The 15,743-nt window shown below is 43.5% G+C and overlaps 1 protein-coding gene across 14 annotated transcripts in view; it reads right to left on the bottom strand.

Moving 5' to 3' along the window:
* The window catches only part of DOCK7 (dedicator of cytokinesis 7), an 870,736-nt gene that overhangs the window by 249,001 nt on the left and 605,992 nt on the right, over positions 1–15,743 (bottom strand). For all 14 annotated transcript variants that reach the window (XR_013603568.1, XR_013603571.1, XM_078669468.1 and 11 more), the window contains one exon: positions 8,075–8,244. Coding sequence is in view for 12 of the 14 variants with exons in the window: in XM_078669468.1 (XP_078525594.1) it covers positions 8,075–8,244 (170 nt within the window). In the remaining 2 variants the exon portion in view is untranslated. The remainder of the gene's footprint in view (positions 1–8,074; positions 8,245–15,743) is intronic.

The raw sequence follows: 15,743 nt of genomic DNA, 5'->3' as shown, positions 1-15,743 counted from the left end.
AATGCCTTTCAATGACAAAGCTCTACATTAGCACTCACCCCAGCACACCTATGTTATGATCAAGGCTCAGTACCTCACTCAGTCATTGAGGCAGGTTTTGGGTTCTTTGGCATAATTAGTGACTACCACTATAAATCTGGTGATGGAATAAAGCATACCATCCAGAAAAAGACCAACATTTTCATGGTCTAAATCTGCACATTGATTACATGGACAAAAGTGAGTCTCCTATAGATCCATACGGCTTGTGGCTAGCAAAATGATGCTGACTGAGGCAGTTGCCTCTGGCGCGGAGTAAACTCACCAAATAGGTGGCTTCAAGCCACAGCCCTCGTCGGCGCAGTCAAGTCGGAGCCTCAGTGCTCTTTGACAGAGAAGGTGAGATCCCACACCTCTGACGTACCACATCGCAGTCATACTGTATGTCAAGATAGGGATTGATTGATCGTGAAGTGACAGGAGAAAGGCCTTGAGTGTCAGGCAGATTGCCCTGAGTTCCAGAAGATTAATATGCAGTTTCTGCACTTCTGGTACCCAAAGGTCTATAATCTAAAGTTTCCAGAGATATGCACCCCACTCTAAGGTGCACGTCATTCACCATCGTGGTCACTAATAACACGGGACAAAAGTACGTCCCTGGAGACAGATTCTCCTCAGTTCCCCACCAGGTCAAGTCCCCTGCAGTGTCCCTTGAGATCATAACAAAGACAGTCAAATCTCCCTGATGTTGGATTCACTGCCTGAGGAGGCAGCACTGGAGGACTTCTCAGGTGCCAGCAGGCATTTGTGATCTGTAAGATGCGAGTGGCCAACAGACTGAGCAGGTGTAGAGCTGTCAGGACTGGAATCTGGGCTCCCTCTCGAAACATGGGAATAATTTCCCAAAAGTCTTGAAACTTCTGTGGAGGAAGAAAGGCCTAGGGAAAGGTGGTATCCATTACGGTTCCTCTAAACAGGAGATGCGGGGAGGGCTCCTGATAAGTTTTGACTACACTGCTTGAGAACCCCAAGTTGAGGAGCAAAGATGATGCCGCCTGCAGATGGAACTCCTCCATGTTCGGCTTACTAGCTATACCTGGACAGTTAGTTGTCCAGGTACAGGAATACTGCAATCCCTTACCTCCTCAGATGGGCGGCAACCAAAGCATCACCTTGGTGAAGGCCAAAGGTTCCGAAGTTCATCCAATTTAAGAATTGCAAATTGGTAGTGAGTGAACCCACCACAAACCGCAGCTATCTTCTGTGTGCTCTCAAGTTTGGCGTATGAAAGCACAATTGGTTAACAGCATCCAGTCTTCTGCATCCAGAGCAAAAAGGGACCTAAAACAGACACAGCAGCTTGAACTTTTCCTTGTGCAGGAGCCTGAGATTTAGGATCAGCTGAAATCTGCCCCACTTCTTGGGAATCAGGAAGTACTGTTGTGGGGCTGTGCCTTGCATTTACACTGTGTTAAGTTGACATGAGCTTATTAAAAGTTTAAATGCCATTTTTCCTTTCTGCAGCCTTTTGCACACGGCATTATTTAATAAATGTTTAGAGTCTGGCAGAGTGTTTTGCTTCACACGAGACTAATATGTTTTTCTATATTAGCAGCCTTGCTTGGTAAGCTTTGTCTGAACAGTGAGTGCCGAGGCCTACAAGGCTATTTCAACACAGTGGTTGTTGTTCGGACTGATCAGCGCACGTTCTAGACATAACATATATGCAGCTGTGGCCACCTCTGATTTTGGCGCGTTTAATAATGCACTGCGTAGGCATGATCAAACACACTTGGAGAACATTCGCATGCTGAGAGCTGGTGCAGAATCTGATGTGATCCATTTCTTCTAAGTATCAGAGGTATGGGGCCGCCCTTGTAATCCCAAGAGAGCTTCTGTAGATATAAAATAACCTACTAGCAAGGGAGGGTGAAATATAGGTATATTTAAACCTGTTTCCATTTAGCATTGTAACATGCTTTCTCCCTTTGTATTTTATGGAATAGTAACTATGCTGATACTCTTGTTGCTTATAAAATGTCTGCTTGTATTAGCTAACATACTGCGCATGAGAACACAGCATTAGAAATAAATATTTCAAACTTGCTCGTGTCTTCTTTAACTCCCTGTTTTAGACTGGTATGAAAGCATTAAGAAAGAGTGTTCATGTGTTCCACATTACCTGAGGTAATCTAAGTTCCATGTTCAGGGTTATCTAATCATTGGTGTTATGGAAGAGCCAATGAGATACTGATGCTAGTCTGGTAAGCGGATTTTGGACACTAAGGTGAGTTTTGGCACACCCTAATTCACTGAGGTTCCAAGTCTCTATGCACAGTTCTGTGTAGGAGCAGAATCCCTGATACAGTACCAAGAACAGTACTCCTGTCCAAATTACTGCTCTGGCACCTATCACATCACTGCACTACTCCCAGGACTCATACCTCTTGATGCAGGATCCAGGGATGGCCCTTGAATGGAAGGGAATGCTGAAGAGGAATATGGGGAGGATGCTGCTGGAACTGTATGGTATATCCCTTTTACACAATCTGCTGACCCATTGCTCTGAGGTATGGCCTTCCAGGCAGGTAGAAAAGAAAACACTGGTCCTCCCATCAGCATAAAGTGCTCCTTCCCCTGGTAGAAGTGGGGAAAGATGAGGAGGAGGAGGAAGACCGAACTAGAGGGTTTTGCTGTTGCTGGCCAGTCAGGGTGGACTGACTGGCATTACCTGAAAGGGAAACACCGCACTGAATGGCTTGGGCAAGGAAGAACAGTCCTTTGTTGATTACTGCAGTCCCAATGATTTCACAGTGGCTCTTATCTCCTTGAACTGCTTCACCGCTTTCTGACCAGAGAGGCACTCACCATCAAAGGGCATAATGTGTTTTGAACATCTGCCGGGAACCCTAATAATCGCAGCCAGGCATGTCACCTTAACGTCACAGATGAACTCATAGCCTTATTGATGCAGTGTGCGTTATCCAGCCCTCTCTAATTATAAGCAAACTATAAGCATCTCGCTCATCCAGGACCACCTCCACAAAGTGGCCCTTGAGATGCTCAGGTAAGCTTGCTACCATCAAGGCTGGAATATCCACAGGGCCTGGGAGTAGTGCCACAATAGGCTGCATGCAAAAATAAATTTCTTTCCCACTTTCTCTAGCTTTTACTAACTTCCTTTCTGGAGGTTGGGTAGGAAAGGCTTCTCTATACCAAAGCTGAATAAAGCCTGCCTGCATCACTAAGTTTTCTGGAGAAGGGTTGAGGGACAAGAAGGCTGGGTCGGGGCTGGCCTGTTGCAGCATGCAAATGTTTGGTTAACAGTCAGGTGCGATTTGGCCGTTATTCTTTGAATGCTTCCACAAGCGCCTCTTTAAGGGGGATGATGGGATCCACAGTAGAGGAAGCCAACTACAGCACATCAGCCAAAATGTTATACCTGTAATCCAGTGAAGGGAGAGGGAGCTCAAGCACTTCAGCCACCTCCTTAAGTATGGCACAGAAGGGTGCCATTTCTGCAGGTCCTGGACCAGGGGTGCACCAATGTCAATGTCTGGTGACTTTTATCCAGGCCACCGGTATTCTGACAGGCCAAAAGATCTGATACTTCAGAGGAAGACAGGGGCTCAGTGTCTTCAATGTCCCCTAGGGTGCCTGGGGATTATTGGCCTGTGTCAGAACCAAGGAGAGTGTGGATTTTGTCCTAATAGTACCTTTGGGCGCTTCTTGACATGGACTGAACCTTTTTGACAGGTGTCCAATGTGCTTCCTGAGTAGGTGATGGAAAATCTGGAGGTTCTAACGGAGCCAGGATCGATGTCAGAAGTGATGACAGAGGTGGCAAGCCCATCAAGTGTCTGGGTATAGAATTAAAGCAAGACTGTGTTATGAAGAACCCATATGGTGTCAGGGAAAAATTAGGCACTGGAGTGAGTGGAGGGCACCGAGAGGTGCGCCAAAGAGTGCCATGGGGGGTGACAGGAAAAACAGAAGGGACTGCCACTTTCCGTAACATGTCCAGCATTGCTTGTAGGGTACAGCAGCATCATCTGAGTTGGGGAGATGGTATCGGTGCTGGTGCCATCCTAGAAAACAATGCCACTAACTCTGGCAACGAACAGTGTGGAAGTAGTGTTGAAACACGAAGTAAAGACTTACCCTTGGACTATGACCTTCTGAGAGAAGAGGAATGTCTGTTTTTCATCTCATGGCGTGTGTTCTTTTCCTGCGAGCACTATAAGGACCAGATAGAGCGAGATTAGGATCTGGGCCTAGCCCTGGTTCTAGAACTTGACCTTAATCTTCAATGTCCTCTACGTTCCTCCCTTTGCACAGGTCATTGACAGCTTTGCATGTATCTCCTTAAAGGTATAAGTTTTGATTTGGAAGCGGAGGCCAGGCGGTAACAAGTCGTGCCTTGAACCACGGGCACCACAGTCAGTCATCATGCCCATTACATCTAAGGCATAGTTTGAAGCCTGACTTCTTTGGTGAGGGCATGTCTCTAGCACTGCACCATAAAGTTCCTTGCCTCAGAGTGGAAGAAAGAAGCTCTGGTCCTGCTTCAAAAGACGTAGAACAGACAACACCGGGGGCAAGGGTGGGCGCTACAAGGATCAAGTAATGTCACGGTGACAACATTCACAAGAGGAATCTCATATAATATTTATTTCCATAGTTACGGCTTGGTGGCCGGCGACGTGTATGCGCATCTGTTTCAAGATCTTGAAACAGATGTGCATTCACGTCGCCGCCCACCAAGCCGTAACTATGGAAACAAATATTATATGAGATTTCTCTTTTGAACGTTGGACTGATGAAATCAACTGTGAAAACATACTGTGATTCTTATGAGCCCTGAAGAAGTCTCTTTCCGAGACGAAACGCGTCAGCTATGGTCCTTTGAATTTTAATGAACATTGAATAAAGAATGAATTGGAACAAAGAGAAAATATTTGGAATCCGGGAATGTTTTTTATGTGCTTACTACTGTGAACTCTTTTTGATTGTACATTGTTGAGTGCTGAACCAATTGCTTTGATGTTTATATAGGATTTAGTTCCTTATTAAGGAATATAGAGGGAAGTGCGCCTTGGTTCTTTGCCCTGTCACTGATCACTGAGATATTACATTGTCGGGTACGGATTGTTATAGCCTTTACCCTCAGTGTGTGTTTAATAATTGATGTCACAGTGACTCCACTTGCGTCGCTTACTGGTGCCATAGAAGTATACCAGAAGTTTCCGGATCAAGGCTGGTGCCTGGGATATTCAAAAGGTGAGAAATGTTCAGGAAGAAGGATCCATCAGAGAATGTTAATTAAAGCCTTATTGATTGCAGTACTCGGGGCACTTTCAGTCAGGAGAGCACAGTGTGGCCTTTCTGTGCTTTTCAGGCACAGGAAAAAAGCAGGGAGTCTGGAAAGCTGGAAGAAATATTGTGCTTTGGCCTGAACGCTTCTTGATTTCTACCTTCAATAGTCTTGGGCCAGAAAAGGTGTGATGGCCCAAAGAGTGTCTTTTTTTAAAGAGGATGTGAAAGAGGCCAATGAAGTCTCTTCCACAGCTTCATAATTCATCTTGGTCGAGATGGATAGGGATACCCCGTGTTAGCATGGGCTCCTTACACAAGGAGGTAGCTTGTCACCAAACCAAGCTCATTGGAGGAGAACACTCAGGTTCTTGCTATTGATTCTGGACTTGTTCTGTAGACACATTGGCAGTCTACTGCCTCCTCTTCAAACACCACAGCAGGCTTCTGTTCAATCCTACAACCTCTCTCTAGAAGAATAGGAATCTGGTGTTCTTTCCCTAGTCTAATCCTTCCTCTGTCTGATACAGGTGAAGTCCACATAGGTGTGAGGCCACCAATGTATATTCCAAAGTTCAGACAGTATGTCACAATTCAACTTGCCTCTGAAAGACTAAGGAACACATGCATGTGCAACATCAAATGCAGGTGCTTTATCCTTTGTTGCCAACTTCACTGGTGAGAGACATTCCGTAGTATAATATATGGTTCTGTGTGTGTAGCAGAGTTGTCACACATTTATCACAGCGTGCTCCAGGACTTCATCTGGGGGCAAGGTTTTTTTAATTTAGATCCTGAGATTGGGTTGGAGAAGTGTAGCTGACAATTTGTTACCAGAGTGGGCACTGAAAGTGCTTAAAAATATTCTCAGAATGGCTGGAGTGGAGTGGGAAGTGTAATGGCAGATGGAAGGCTAGGTTTACAAATGACAAGGGAGTCTTAAGACAGACAGGAAAAAATGCATGGTGTGGGTGGAGACTTTGTTTCATGCCTTCTCAATAAATCAAACTGTTGCTGAGAGTGAGTAATCATGGGGATATATACGGCTAAATTGATAAATGGATATCATAATGATCTGAAAAGGAAAGATGGAAATGTTATCAGCTAACAAAAGGTACGCTGTTGATGTGTAGCAAGTAAAGTCTGTGGTCTGCTGTACGAGTGCAACCACAGAAATACTGTGTTACCACCAGGGCTTCCACATTGAGCATGAAAATGTTACCGTTGGATAGGGTGACCCAGGCAACCCAAATGCAAAAAATGCCTGAAATATTGTGTTTAAGTAGGAGATTATAAGGTGAGCTGCTACATGTGCAATAGCCCTACTGATGCTAGATACGGAGTCAGTTAGCTCTGAATGATTAGCAAATGCAAAGTAAAGGACCTGGAAAGAGAGTACTGCAGCACTGATCATTTAGAGAGAGAGCAGAGCAAGTGACTGATAAATGTGGCAGAATATCAAGCTACCACCTCGGCCACCTGACCTGTTCTTGTGAATGACACTGAAGCCTAGCGTAACTATGTTGCCATTAACTGGTGAGGCAGCTTTCTGGGAAGCAATGAATATCCAGGCAATGATGCTAGGCTGTAACCTGGGCTCTTAGAAATAGATACTTAAGATTACTGCATGTGAAACATGTAGGAAAGTCTGAAGCCTAGCGAATTGTGGGAGAATATATTGAGCCAGGAGCGTGTGTGATGTCATTTGGTGGCAATACAACGTCATTAGAACAGTATAATAGTTTTCCACTAGGGTGCTGGACGAAGCTGAAGCATGACGTGATGACTAGTAGGCAGAGCAGGCGAGTGCATAAAGCACAGACAGGAAGGTGGCCTACATTGATATGTGCACGGTGGAGATAAAGCTGAATAGGAGGCAACTACTTCTTTCGATTATACTTGTGCAGAGGGATGGTCAGCTACTTCGATGGTCTGATCCTACACCAGAGGTCTTCAAACTTTTTGATGCCGAGACCCCCTTGTAAAACCTTTTTAGGCATAAGGACCCCCTTCCGACAAAAGTTTCTAGAAACTGGTACTCCTCATCATCTACAACTATCGACAACCATAAATGCACCTGTTAGACCTCATCACATCCATCCATCCATCCATCCATTCATCATTCATCCACCCACACTTTCACACATCAATCCATCCATCCTTCATCCATCCGGCTGAGACAGCTTCAGGGACACACACACAGCTGCACCCGAGTACTACACCAATATACATTTTTTTCACTAATAAATGGTCGTACTATGCCCAAATTAGACCACTTGAAACATCCACGCTTGACATAATCACCAACAAATGGACTCTGATCAACCGAAAGGAGTCGATTGTGCACCACAATAGTTACAAAATGTAGCAATTTTCACAAATAAAAACAGCTCGTATTACTAAAAACGTTCTATATGGACAGCTCGAGCTCAATACTGGTCAGAAATGTAAACGTGCACAATTATTTAACATATAATGCCAATGAAATATGTTCTTCTCTAACAGGTTTCATGTGAATGTGCGGAACAGTCAATGCGGAGACACCGTTGCAGTCTCGTTTAGTAATACTTTACCTGGACTGAGGGTCAAAACTATAGAAATTACGGCCCTAAATGAATTTCAGCCTCGTTAGTGAGACAGTCAGGCACAAACCCTTGATAAACATACATAGACCCCCTGCAGGGATGATAATGCATGGTTCTCATCTTGTTTAATCTCTTTGTAACATGACTTAAATGTGAAAATCAGTTTATGTCAGTTAACTTTAAGGGGAATCAAATACCTGTGAAATCGTAGAGCTGGGGAAACGTCTCCATGACAATGCCAATCAGGGGAAGATACAGCAGGGCCACGCGGGCCTTGACCTCCGGGTCAGAGTACCTGGGATCCGAGTCATGGCTGGACAGCAGGTTGTGTACCATGTTAATGACCTTCTTATGCAATCCAAACAAACTGCGAACAAAGTGGAGTCACGGATTAGTTATCAGTAGGAAAGTAAACAATGCTGTCTAAGTGAGCAGGAAAAGGTAACTGCTATGGGTCCAAGTTTTAACATTAGGCAAAAATAAATTTTTTTATTTTATCATCTGCATTTGTTCAGTAGTAGCGTTTTCACACTGGAAAGAATGAAGAAAAGCTGTCAAATAACATCAAGTAACAATACAATCTTTCAATTTTTCCCTACGAGGCAGTTTTAATTCCATAACCATTTGTATACATCACGCAATTTCAATATTTCTATTTCTCCAACTAGATTCACGACTAAAAAAAGCCTGTGCAATTGGTTAAATAACAACGAGTAAATTAACTAATTAAACCAAGTTTGTGTCTCTGTTTGCCGAACTCATGAATTATAGATCTGTTTGATAAAAAGCTTGGCTAAAAGGAAAGTGAATTGTGTTACGACCATTTCTAAATGGATGATTTGAGACTTTCAGGCAGCTGTTTATAGTTTGTCTCTCTCTCGCAAACACACACAAAAAGTGAAAAACACCGGCAATCGTTTTGGGGACCAAGATTTATTTTCACGATCAAATCTTAACCGACAGCAAGAAAGAGAAAGAAAAATGACAGTGAAACAGCAACAAACGAACAAAAGAGGTTAAGAAAGAGTGAGAAAAAGAGACATGAAGTATAAGGTGGTGGAAGGCATGAGGTGTAAGGTGGAATCAATCTAGTAACTCGAAAAGTCAAAGAAAACAGAACACCCTTCCATTATAAAATGCACACATCACTAGGATGTCTTTGCTATCGTCCAAAACGCAAACTGTTTCTGAAGACTGAAGAGAACCAGAAGTCAACAGTAATAATAACTGGACGTAAAATTCATTTGTCTATGGCAAGATTAAGCTTTTTCCAGCGGTTGCTCTCCAGAACCACTGTGGCATGGTAGAGCGGAAGAAATAGGACCATTTCACTCTCATCCTGATGGATCTGCAATGGCTTCCTTTGCAAACCTTCATCATCTTAAAGACTAGCTGCATCAACTAGAAAGCCATCACTACCAGCACCCCCGATTAATTTGCAGACATGCTCACCATCTAAGGTGTATTCCTCCAAAGCACTTTCTGACAGAGCAGACCCAAACGAATTCACAATGTGCCTGCCGCCATGGTGAGCCTGCGTGCGCAGTGGACCCAGGACCTGGGGGACTTCGAAGATGTTGAATGGCAAGAAGCTTTGGCCTCCCCTAGAGAGGTGACCATACGATCAACTTTCACCTAGTACAATTAAAGGTCGGCTAGGACAACAGACAAGTTGTAGAAGAGGCTGTGACAACATAGCAAAATTTTATCACACGATTTGTGAGTGCCCAAAGATACAGGGCTTCTGGGAGTTGATGATTGAGTCTATGAGTGGGATCTCTGGAACTCCCCTGGCCGCAACAGCAAAATGGTGCCTTTTGAATGTTTGGAATTGAACAGACCTTCTCCAAATGGCCCGCATATGGTTGACCCTAGGGTTGGCTATCGCAAAACATAACATTGCCAGGGCAAGGGGAGCAGAAGATAGATGGAATCACAATATAGACCGGTGCATACTAGCTGAAAGGGTTCTCTAGGAGGGTCGGGCTTGCCCCAGAATTGGGGTAAGATTTGGGGATGACGGAATGAGTACAGAAGTCATATCGGCAATGCGCCCGACACAGTGGCTGTATGTGGACAACAGACTACCGGGGTCTTGCCAAACGCCGTTGGAGAATAAACTGGGGGTGGGAGAGTCGGGGTTGGAAGAGGTATTAATCATACTATGGTGTGGAAAAACTTATCATTTACAGTGCTTGATTTATGTTGTTTGAATCAATAAAATGATTTAAATAGATTAAAAAAAGGACAATGCCCAAGTCATCCTTATTACCCAGGACTGGACCAGGAAATTATGGTATCAGAACTCTGGAGTCTGAGTATTTGTCCTCCAATAAGGCTTCCACTGTCTCAGCAGAAGGGCTGGGGGCTGCATCTGAGTCTCCAAAATGTACACCTCCATTTGTGGCGAAGTCCATTAGACTAGCTGACCGAGCTGGTTGATGTTATCCATGCAGCTAGACACCCTATACGCTGTCCTGTGTACGCTGGGTGCTCGGACAAATGTGTTGCTTAGTGTGGATCTCGTAACAACAACTCCTTACAAGCCAATATTTCTGGTGTTCTTTGGTTTGTTCTTTCATTAGCCCAGCAATGCCTTGCAATAAAAGGTTAATTGTTGGCTCTTTCAAAATGTTTTTGTTTAACTGATTGACTGTCTTTGTGTAAGTCATTAGTTGTGCAGCATTTTATAAAATGCTTGGCTCACTTGTTTTCCCCCCAAACCATTTGCTATGCCTCAAAGACATCCCTCATAGGCACTCCCTTTGAGCCTACGCATGGCTGTACCTAGGTTTCTTAATAGTGAAAAACATCTTTATCATTGAAATTACATCTGCATGAATGAACTTTGGGTGCTTTTGGTGCAACCGCCCTGCATTACCTTCATGCCAGACAAATTGGTACCAAGGACCCTGGCAACGTTCCTATCCAAGGTTGTGACTTCCTTCATTGCTCGCCTGTCAGTGAGCTATATGAGGGGTTTTCTGGGGCAAAGAAATGCAATATGGTACCGAAGAGGGCCATGTCAAGGTGGACAGTGTCTGCACCAAAATCTGTCCACTTGCCAAGAAGAAACCCCCTTAAAGCCTGCTGGTTCATTCTAAAACAGAAATGCTGCATCTTCACTACACTGCTGCTACAACAGCTTTGGAGCTAGAGGTACCTGTTCCAGACGTTTGTCAGTTTGCAACGTGGGCACCGGTGCATTGGTAACAAAACACTACAGTCACTACAGGCAGGAAAGTCACTCAGGTACACTTGATTTTCAGTGCAACCATGAATATAGTTCCTTAACTATTCCGTGGAGCTTTAACATTGTCTAGTATACTTCTATTATGTGGCATGGAGGACCAAATTATTCAGCAAGGTTATCTAACTTTTGAGACAAAAATGTTAATTATGTGGCACATTCTCTGCCAGCATTAGTTTCACCCATATAAGCTAGAAACAACATTTTTTTGTTGAAATTTGCAACCTAAGTAACACATATGGTAAACCCATAATTATGCAGTAAACATTGCTGCCACAACATTTCCTAAATGTACTGACCCTCATCACTCGCCATTGTTTTACAACAATTTATTGAAGTTAGGTAACACAATCGATGCATATTGCTAGCTGCACTTTGAAGAAGTTAACTACCCCAAAACAAAGATGTAATAAAAAATGCATCACTGCCACCAGGTGTAACATTGCCATTTTGGAGTTCTGGTGAAATTTACAAACCACCTTGCATTTTTCCTTGTGGGTGGGTTATGATTTCACCAGTACTCATCAGTGGCAATATCGGACTATATTATACAGTTACCTGAAATGTATCCTTTATACATGAGATAAAATACCCCCTGCTGTACCTCCTGCTAGTCACCAAGAAGTTCAGTGACCATACGGAGGAATAAGACTGTAGTTCAAGTTCCTTTATAAGGTCATGGAAGTCCGAGGTGGCTTGCAATATCCTTAAAATGTACAACAGATGGTATTTTATCCTTCATAATACATGGTCACCGATCTCCTTCCCTCAAACTCATTAAATCATTGGTATTTTCAGATTTCTTGTGAAACAGTTGCAGACATGATGAATAAAAGCAGAATCTAGTGTGAGATTAACACATCAACAAGCAGTTTGTAAACTGTTGCAGAAATTTATTGGAAACAGTTTAATGTTAGTCTGATTAAAAGAATGATGGGGGGCTATCAATGTGTGGATAAATGCAGAGATATTCTATTTTTCCTATAGTATATAAAAAATAAACCTGCAAATATAATCTTTTTGCTCATCAGCGGTACTTTGAGAAAAACCAGCTAAAAAGAATGACAATCCAGTTTTCTCTTTAAATGCCTTGTATAAACTGTAGCTTTAACAATGCTCCATGACCTGCCTTTTAACTTGGTTGCTGGCTCTAGCAGCAAGTTCTGTGATGTCACAACTCCACTGTTATCACTTCTTACAGTTGAGTAGCAATGTTATTTCATTTTTATAAGTGGATGAAGACGTCACAAGTAATAAGGAAATTAATATGGGTATGTATAGATATATGTTTATTTTACACAGTTGCAGTCGCCACTGTGTATAGTTTGATGAGAGTTTCATTAGGAAGAGTGTTTTTTGTTTGGCTAATAACTTTGGCACTGATTGATGTGTCTGTACAAAGCTTTCCAATGAAAAAAAAACAAAGTTCATCCACATTGGCTCCTTTACGTAAAGGTTCACAATGATCTGCAAGTGAAGACCAAGAAAACGAGGGGGATCAATTTCCCATTTTAATTCCTATTGGAAAATTTGTAAGCTTTTTCTTTCGTCCGCCATTTTATTTACTGCGTTGTTAGCAGCACAACAGCGAGTGATATGACTGGCTGGCTGGAAGTTAAAATTCAAATATTGTTACCATCATTACAGGAGTCCCCGAGTCCTGCAAAGGTATTATTTTTTTTAATGGAAAAGCTCGTAAGAGACAAGGTGGGCAGACATGTTCCCCCAGGGCCATTTGTCAATTAATTTAAGGGTGCTGGTACAGCAGTAACCAGCGTAGAATCCTCTCTGATACAGTGGAACCAAAAAAGAGAACAAATAGAAAGGTCTGGCTTATAGACACTAACCTGCAGTCAACTGCCATTGGCAAACTGTAGGCTGTGCGAAGGGCAGTTGGCTGCCTGCAGTGGGCTGGGGGTAGGGTAGGGCCAGCTTTCACCTGCACAAGTGTGGCGCTGCGGCCAGGACGACTGACACCGGAGCTCACAGTTCGATCCCCGGCACCGGTTGCAGGTCAGCCCAGCACCATGTGGATCTGGGCAATAGCTCGCTTAATCTTCCAGACGGCCGTCAGCGCCGAGATGCGTCCGGGTAGCTGTGCGCTTTACAAATATTGGATTTCAATTTTTTTTTACATTTTACACTACGTAATGCTGTGTGCAGAGGGGGTTTGTCTAGTATAGGTGGTTGGGCACAGGGACTAGGGAGTGGACAGGCTTGCGCATACCCCTGCTGCGCACAGCAAAAGGCCAGACCTTATGGTGACCCACCCCACAAGTTGCCGTAGCCTGTCTGCAGCAGGGGATGGTGGCAGGAAGAGTGGTTGAGCGCAGGATGTGGTTGGAGGCCAGGCCTTTAAGCCAACCATTCACTCTGTGTGGCTGGCTGCACGTGGAGTGATGGGGCAGATTGGATGCAACCTCCCACTGCATATGACCAAAGACTGTGCTCAGTGGTGGAGTTGACTGCAGGGAGCCCAAGATCGTTGGACCTATGTTCAAGGTTGAAAATTATCAAAAAAACTACACAAATTCAATGAAAACAATCGTAGTTTAAAGTTATGTTATAGTTCACTATGGTAATAATGTCTTAACTTAAAAGAAATTAACAAATAAAAGGTTAAAGTGACGGTAGAGTTAAGTGTTGAAATAAGATTAAATATAATGGATAAAAACAACAACAAAAATGCTGCAATTCGCAAGTTATACTTTATTGAGCTAAGTATATGTTGCGTCCGGCCTTGCCCTGCTTAAGTCCTCACATATTGCATCGCTCAGGACATGTTAAATTGCATCACTGATGACATGTCAAATTACATAACTGATGAAATCACTTATGATATCATCCAGTCATTGTGAAAGTGACTAATAAGGTTTGTGCAGTTGAAGTAATTCAACAGTCTACACCTATGGCCAATTTTCTATCATCAACCATGTGATAATGGACGTAACATTTGACAACATGCTGGACACATACCATATCTGTCAAGTCACCCTCATTTTACTGATATTCATCCACCTAACAAACAAGATGCCTCTATAGGCCTGTGGTCGCCCTCTTTTTGAACCCTGAACATCCTTCAAAAAATAGTTCTTACACTATTCACCTTAATGTGACCTTCTTAAAGGCTTCACCTAACCTACAACTTTAAGTCGAAAGGTTGACAGGTAGGCATTGTCTCCGGAAAATATTTTGAAAAGAACAGTAGTAGACCAAGTGCCAAAAAACCTAGGGGTTTCAACTAAATTAACATTCGTAGTGATATATGAACATGATTAAACGAGATCAAACATGATTTATATATCAAGATACTTTTTTAAAACATTTTTTATTTTTTATCTCTTCGTTTTTTTGGTAAAGTTGTCCGGTTAGAATTACAATTCAATGACTAAATCAATAAAGAACATATAATTTTACAGCACAAAATTATATAACAGAAACAGGAAGGAAAAGAACCCAAATGACTTAGTTGTATTTGTAGGCTGTTGAAGTTAGCAAAGCGGTGGATGAAAACTCAAAGCGCGTTTCGGCTATTGCCTTCTTCAGGAGTCCGTCATTTGCAACAGGACAAAATAGACAATCAAAAAAAGGGGGAAATGGAGACAATCGATGGCCAATCTTTGTAATAATAACTGTTCTTTTCAAAATATTTGTTGTTAGTCCCTACCGGTAGTGAATACATCGTTAGTAGGGGTCCCCGTATTTTCTAAATTGTCTCCGGAAAAGACACCTTCTCCCATAGTAAAAACAGCAAATCAAAGCAATTTCACTCAACTACGGGCAACATTGCCAAAGTTAACTAATTGGACAATTAGACACTTGTTCACAGAAATGTAGGTAAGTTACAATGCGGTCGCTTAGAAGTACGTGGGGCAACCAACTCTGGCAGGGAGTAAGTCAGGGGAACTAGCAAAGGTCCTTAAGACCAGTTACATTCACAGAAGAAGCTCCTTGAGCAGTTCCAGGCACTTTATCTGCGAAGCAATGGATCCCTTTGGAGTGGTCCTAATGCAAGGCAAGAAGGATGCTGATGACACTCCAAGGACGCTATGGATGCAATGCAGACGTTGGTGGTCTTTCTGCAGGGATTTCTCGGTCCACGAAGATGGGGAGGGGGTCCTGGCTGAATGGTCAACGTCTCACAAAGTCCTCTACAGTCAGGCCAAAGTTCAGTTGCCACTGGACCAGTCGTCCATTGTTGTGGTCACGGGCTAATCCTTCCTGGGTGGATACCTCACCTTCTGAGGGTCCCAGCAACTCTCTGACAGCAATTATGGGCTCAGTGAACTCACGTGCAACTGTGTGTGTCGGGTCTAGGTCCTCGGTGCTGCACAGCGACAGTGGTAGCGGCTTGAAGACTTTGGGCTACCAACTTGCCCCAGCAGGCTTCGTCAGCTGTTTAGTCCCTCTGCTTCAAACCGGAGGCCAGTCAGCTGACCCTTGGAGTTCTCTTGGCTTGACTGGGCTCTGGAGAAAACTTCTCCTTGAGCAGGACATGGCAAGCACAGCCCCTCTCATCACTAGCCAACAAGTACAGTTCTCATCGGTGCAGCCTCTCTTTGCTAGGCCCTCAGTGCAGCAGGGCAGTCCTCCTGCGGTACCTATTCCAAGTCAGA

This window comes from Lissotriton helveticus, chromosome 1_2 (genome assembly GCF_964261635.1).
Source record: "Lissotriton helveticus chromosome 1_2, aLisHel1.1, whole genome shotgun sequence".
In the NCBI taxonomy this organism is placed as follows: Eukaryota; Metazoa; Chordata; class Amphibia; order Caudata; family Salamandridae; genus Lissotriton; species Lissotriton helveticus.
The sequence above is the reverse complement of the archived record's forward strand: the minus strand, read 5'-3'. Positions and strand labels throughout refer to the sequence as shown.